This window comes from Bos grunniens, chromosome 19 (assembly GCF_055505025.1).
Source record: "Bos grunniens cultivar Pamir isolate PY7600 chromosome 19, Bosgru_T2T1.0, whole genome shotgun sequence".
Classification (NCBI taxonomy): Eukaryota; Metazoa; Chordata; class Mammalia; order Artiodactyla; family Bovidae; genus Bos; species Bos grunniens.
In genome coordinates this window covers 31,208,692-31,215,244 of record NC_141183.1, presented here as the reverse complement: position 1 = coordinate 31,215,244, position 6,553 = coordinate 31,208,692, and the positions used below count along the sequence as shown (strand labels likewise).

Here is a 6,553-nt window from a genome sequence, read left to right as displayed (position 1 = left end):
CAGCGATCGGAAGGTCTGTGCTTTCCCTGCACGCGCGGTCTCTCCAGCATCCTTACTCCCAGCTGCGCCTGTCACCAGCCCCTGGTTCCGCCCCTCCAGGCCCTCCCCTTGTCTCTCAGCCTACAGCAGCCCCCGATTGCTCTCCACCGCCCCCAGAGCCTTTCCACACCCCCATGTTCCGGGAGCTGGTTGGCTGCCGAACCCTCAGCGAAGCGGCGGGATTTGCATGGCGCTTCGGGTTTCTGGTAGGTGGAGTGACCCATCACTCCCGGTGGCCGGGCCCGCCCACTCTGCCTCGGTCTCCGGCGCTCTTCCTGCGCAGTCCTCCTTCGCAGCCTCCGCGGGGGAAGCGCCGGGGCTGCGCTCAGAGCTCGGTTCACGCGACTGTGAGGAGGCAGCCCCGGCGAGCGGCTGTGCGGCGCACACAGTCCAGAGGGGTCGAAACGCCGGAGTGCGGAGCTCTGCCGGCCCCGAGCGCGGCGTCGCAGTCCCAGGCCGGCAGTTGCCACCACCCGACCTTCGTTCCAGTTGTGGCTCCTCCCGGCAACATGTCAAAAGCCGCCGGCAGTGCAGCTGCCGCCGCCACCTGGGGCAGAGCAACAGCGGCGACCGCGGACGCGCGGGGCCAATAAGCCGAACCGCCCGGCGTCCAGGGAACTCTCGCCGCGCTCCCTGCTCCGGCGGGCCCTGCGCCATGTGCTGAGCCATGCCTCTCGCCGCGCGCGCGGGCAGCGCATGGGGCAGCGCCTGAGCGGCGGCCGGTCCTGCCTCGATGTCCCCGGCCGGCTCCTGCCGCAGCCGCCGCCGCCCCTGCCGCCGGTGAGGAGGAGGCTCGCGCTGCTGTTCGCCATGCTCTGCGTCTGGCTCTACTTGCTCGTCTACTCGTGCGCCGGCTCCTGCGCCGCCGCGCCCGGGCTGCTGCTTCTGGGCTCCGGGTCCCGCGCCGCCCACGCCCCGCCGGCCCCGGGTCCCGACGGGTCTCCCCCGAGGCTGCCGTTCCCGGCTTCGCCAGCCACCCAGTCGGCTGCGGGCGAAGAGATGGCCGAAGGCGCCGCGAGCCAGGAGGAGCAGAGCCCCGAGACGCCGGACTCCCCCAGCCCCATCTCTAGCTTCTTCAGCGGGTCCGGGAGCAAGCAGCTGCCGCAGGCCATCATCATCGGCGTGAAGAAGGGCGGCACGCGGGCGCTGCTGGAGTTCCTGCGCGTGCACCCCGACGTGCGCGCCGTGGGCGCGGAGCCCCACTTCTTCGACCGCAGCTACGACAAGGGCCTCGCCTGGTACCGGTGAGTGTCCCGGGCAGGGCCAGGGGCTCCAGCCGCGATCCTGACGCGGAGAGGACGCAGGCGTGGCATGTACACCGGAGAGCTGACAGGGGTACAACTTCGGACCACCCGGGCGGGAAGGGGAACCGAGCGACGACCGCGCGGTGCTGGCCCGCAGCGCCTTACGGGGTGCGCTGGGCTCCGCTCTCGCCCCAGTCTGGAGACACTTCTCCAGGCTCAGCGGCCCACGGTGCCTAGGGATTAGCCCTGCGATCTTTCCTCAAGGAAGGAGGCCAGCGACTGGGAAGGTGCTCAGAAAAGCGCGCAACCCTCTAACTGTGGCCGCCTCTCAAACGAATCTCGTGTTTTATTTTTCCTCTCGGATCCGGGACCGTCTCCGCCCCAGACCAACTTCTAGAGCAGCTTCTGCTGTCCGGATGGGGATAGGGTGGGAGCTACACCGTGCTGCGGAGGCCGCAGGGAGTCCGTTCACTTTCCGAAGGGGGTCAGGCCGCTCGCGGCCCGGCAGCCTGGGCTCCGGAGGGCGAGCGGGCAGGCGCGCGGCGCGTGGAGCGGTGCTGGTCCCTGTCGGGCAAAGGCGCGCACTGCAGCCGGCGGGAGGCGCGCAGCTTTGAAGGCTTCCAGGCGCCCGGAGCACGGCCCACCGGTTTCCGCCTCCCAGGCCCGGACGCTGAGAGACCCGGGGCAGGGACGCGTGTCTCCGCGGGCCCTTGAAGCGCCGGGGTGCAAAGAATATTATGGGTGCATGGATTTGAGAAATGGGGGTTGCCTGGGCTTCCGTAAACTCGGTTCTCGGGTCGGGTTATGGGTGCGGCTCCAAAGGGACATTGCCACCCACCCCACGGGGGTCATAATCGCGACCTCTTACCAAGGCCTCCCGCAGCCTTTGGGGGTGAGATGTTGGGTTGGTTGAGTTTCCGGTGAGGCGGGGGTGAGCAAGGGATCCAGACTCCGGTCTCGGGAAGTCTCGTCGCCAACCAGGGGTCCGGCCCTTCTCCCCGGTCACTGCCTCCGACCCCCACAAACATTAACTCCCTCGACTCGCCAGCACCCCTCCAGGTCCAATCAGCCTACAAGAGGCTGGGGATTTCGGAAAACAAAAGAAGAGAGTCAAACCAAACCCCATCCCTGCCCCCATCCCCTCTTTGGGGACCGGGAGAGCTCGAAAGATAAAAGGGGGCTGGCCGAGCGGATTAAAAACGCTCTCTCCCCGGCCTCGCCCTCCCCCTCCCTTTTGTCCTAACGTTTATTATTGTCAGGAGTTGCCCAAGTCTCGAGGTTTAGCCAGGCGTGACAGTCACCCTTCCCACCGTCCTCAGGCCCTGGACACTGGTTGTTGCGAATGGTGGCTCTGGAGCCCGGCGCCTGGATGCTCGTCCCGACCCCGGCAGCTAGCGGGGGTCCTCGGCGCCCTCACCTGCGCTCCGGGCGGCGCGCGAAGGAGCGACTGCGCCGGCGCGTGCGGTGCCTGGCTGGCAGATGGGGGCCGCGCTAATTGCCGGCTATTGTCATCGACTGTATTGTTGTCATTATTCCAGCCACCACCGCGCCTCCTCCTCGGGGGATAACGATTCCGGGGGCTGGGACAGGCAGGCTGGTTACTAGCGCCCTCCAGGTAGAACCCTTCGTAGGCCGGAGGCAGTCCGGCGTTTTCGGAGATCAGACGCGCCGGGGGGCCGGACTGGGAGGAACTGACAGGAAAAGAACTGAATCCTTAATGTCGGGCGGTTCCAGCAGCACCTGGGCAGGCAGTGGAAATCCCCACAGGAAGACTCGCGCAGGCTCCTGGGCGGCCGCCCTCCACCTGCCACGTTCCTTTTGATTGACTCAAAATGCTGAATAAAGAACGAAGTCGCCCTGGAAAGGCTGGCCGCGCGCCTGCAGCCGCTCTCATCGTGGCCCCCGGGGCGGCTGGGCTTGGGGGGCGCGGGGGCTTGGCCGGGCCTCGGGGCTGGAGCGGGTAGAGGGGGAGGGCGGGAAGTGCCTTATCCCCCGGCAGTCACCTGGCTACACTGATGGGCCGGACTGTCCGGCCCGGAGGCCCAGCGCCCGCGGCGATAACCCCGCGGAGCGCGGCGGGAGGAGCGAACTGTAAACGTCGCAGCTCTCCCCCAAAGCTGGGTTCCGGGGCTGCCTCGGTCCGCGCGGTGCGTGGCCGCAGGGTTAGTGGATTAAGGAATCTTTTTAATGCCATCTGCTTACTTACAACTTTTAAATTAACTTGGAATATTCTGAATGTCTGGGCAAATGTGTGGACTTAATTATTTTGAAGGCGGCCGTTTTAACTTGAAAAACAGACCACACCGGGAGAAGAAGCCTAACCCAGAAGGCTTTTCCTAAAATCCTGTGTCCAGGAAGCAAGCTCCCTTCTTCCCCCGCCCCGCGGAGTTCTGTCCGCGGGCCCCAGTCTGCTGCTCGCTAGAGGAGCTCTGCTCGGCTCCGTCTGTGCCATCAGACACTGGATTGGAGAAGAGTATAAATAATAATTAGCCGGCGTTGCAGTTCAGAAGCAAGTAGTTAAAACAAATCCTCAAAGCTGGAAAATAGGAAACAGGGAAGACAGTCCAAAGGCAAGAATGGATGGTTGAATCCAAGGGTCAGTATTGGTCATGGGTTGGAGAAGGAGATTCTGCCTGTGTCTGAGGGAGCGGCTGAGGGAAACTTATGTTTCAGGGACTGATACACAGCCCGGGTGCGGGCCTAACCGGTAACCCAAGGCCTGGGCAGATTTGCTTGAAGGCTCCCAAGTTGATAGTAGTTCCTTTGACGTGGCAAAACAAGACACCATCGGGCGGCATCCTAGTGGGATGGAGCCCACAATGGTGGCGATGCGGTGCTGACCTGCCTTCCGCCAGAAGTCGGGAAGTTTGCCTCCTCTTTCCTGCCTGCGTGCTCAGTCACCGCTTTCTTCACTGCTGCCCTTCAACCTAAGAGTCTGTTTTAGTCGGGGATGCAAACTCTTCTGGGTTTACTTTTCCAGTTCATCACTCAGCTTACTCTTGAATCTGGCCTCCCAAATTTAGCAGGTACTTATGAGGATCCCACGGGAGGGGCTTATCAGGACTTCTCTTGAAACTGGCCCTTACCTTCTGTTGCAGGGGGTGATAGTGTTTGAAAAACAGAGACAGGTGGTTCAAGAGAACCTCACACTTGCCAAGATGGAGAAACACCCACCCAGTACATTTAGGCTTTCAACATTGATTTAAACTGTGAACAGTCAGTCAGTCCTGTCTGGCTCTTTGCAACCCCATGGACTGTAACCCTCCAGGCTCCTCTGTCCATGGGTTTTCCCAGGCAAGAATACTGGAGTCGGTAGCTATTTCCTTCTCCAGGGAATCTTCCTGATCCAGAGATGGAACCCAGGTCTCCTGTATTGCAGGCAGATTCTTTATCATCTGAGCCACCAGGGAAGCCCAAAATTAAGTATATATTCTTTAATAAGTTTCTCTTTTTGATTTGGTTTAGGTTTCGTAGATTGTCACAAATTTGAATGACCTCAGTTTGGGATTTAAGTTAGCCAAATATGGTGTAACTATTTTTTTTTTTTAATATATGGAAATATTCCTTAGACTTTCCACCTTGACTCTTCTTTCCATGTTTGGCTATAAAAACTAAACTGACATTTTAATGCTGTGGCCACATTAAAAAAAAAAAGTGCAGTGTGTGTAGTTTAGTAAGGTTGGCAGCTAACACTTACTGAATGTTTTCCCTATGTGCCAGGAACTGTTTCAGGTTTTACAGGATTAGCAAATTTAATCCTCATCATGATCTTGGGAAGCCTGTACTTTTGCAGATGAGGAAACACAGGCACAGAGAGGTTAAGACACTGGCCTGAGGTCTCACAGCTAGAAAGTGGCAAAGCTGATAACACCAACCCAGGGAGTCCTGCTCCAGAGGTCACTGTGCCATTCTCCCTTGCTTAAGTGACAAAACGTGATATTGGTCATATATGATGAATTCATAACTGAGTTGCCGAGTTGTTTTTTTTAAAGGGTTTGAGTTTTCTGTTGTACCTCCAGTGACCTCAACGAGGGTTGCTCACTTTGTCATTCAGCGTAAAAGAAGACCAGCTCCAGAACAGGATAGTAAGGACATCCAAAGTTGGTTTATAACCAAGTGAGGGTAATTACATCACCCGGGCAGTTTCCTTTCTCTGCCTGCACCAGACAGTGAGAATCAATGGAGTCACTAACATGACACAAATATCCCCAAACATAAAGACAGAGTAAACATGGCAAGTGTCCCCACTGAGAGAAAGTTTATTCTCCTCCATTTGTCCTCTTTTAAGGCTGGGAGACGTGGGAGAACACAGGGTTAAAGGAGATGTTCCAGAAACTCCTGGAATGAATTTATTCATTTAAAAATGTGCAGTGCTTCAAATCAAGACTGAAAATGTGGACTTCTTAGCCAGAAGACCATTACCATTTTGAGTAGAGTGCTTTAGTATTAGAATCTAAAACCCAGTAACTTCAGAAATCTCTGTCTGGAAAGCTTATACCTGAAAATAGCAACTTTCCCTACATTTTAAATTTAACAAATGCTGAGAAAACTAATTTCTCCCCTCTTTATCTAGTCTGTTTTCAGAAACTTGGTGGCAAAGACTGTTTCTGTCTTCCCTAAGCGAACTTTAAGATAAGACCTGATTGGGGATAATCTTTTTGAAGTAACTGTGTTTTTTCATTCCAATTTAAATCAAATATGCAGCTCACTTCAAGCTGCTGAGTGAAGATCAAAAATCTACATTTATATGCAACAATTTGAAATACAAACCATCTTGTTACAAAGCTGTCAAGATTTATTAGCAAGACAGTGTAGCATGTGTTGGATTCTGTTTTCAATTAGGCACCTAAATTAGACCATAAAATGGTTGATTAATCTTTTACAAGTTGAGGGGAAAATATAACATAAATTAACCTAATCATAAGTGTTTTCCCAGATGCTCTGAGTTAATAAAATAGTCAATATTAAATAGCAACCTATTTGTTTTAGGTAAATAAAATGCTGAAGTTCATGAATTAAATTACACTTATTATTTTCCAAATGATACGCTATTATTGAACTTGTCTCTAAAAAATCAGGTTGCAACCCACGTTATTAAAAATATGTATCAAAATAGAATACTGCAATTTGACTAAGCTACTAAACTAGATTTTGCTTTTTTAATGGAGCCAGATTATTGAAATTTTTCAACTTAATGTAGACTACTATTTATAAATATTTATCTTTTATAATATAAATATATTTTATATTATATTATTTATATATATATA

The 6,553-nt window shown here is 55.0% G+C and overlaps 1 protein-coding gene across 1 annotated transcript in view; it reads left to right on the top strand.

Annotated features, from left to right (window-relative positions):
* Positions 1 to 290: 290 nt before the first annotated feature.
* Positions 291 to 6,553, top strand: part of HS3ST3B1 (heparan sulfate-glucosamine 3-sulfotransferase 3B1) — a 43,637-nt gene continuing 37,374 nt past the window's right edge. The window contains exon 1 of the mRNA XM_086355510.1: positions 291 to 1,283. Within this exon, the coding sequence (XP_086211636.1) occupies positions 736 to 1,283 (548 nt within the window). The 5' untranslated portion in view covers positions 291 to 735. The remainder of the gene's footprint in view (positions 1,284 to 6,553) is intronic.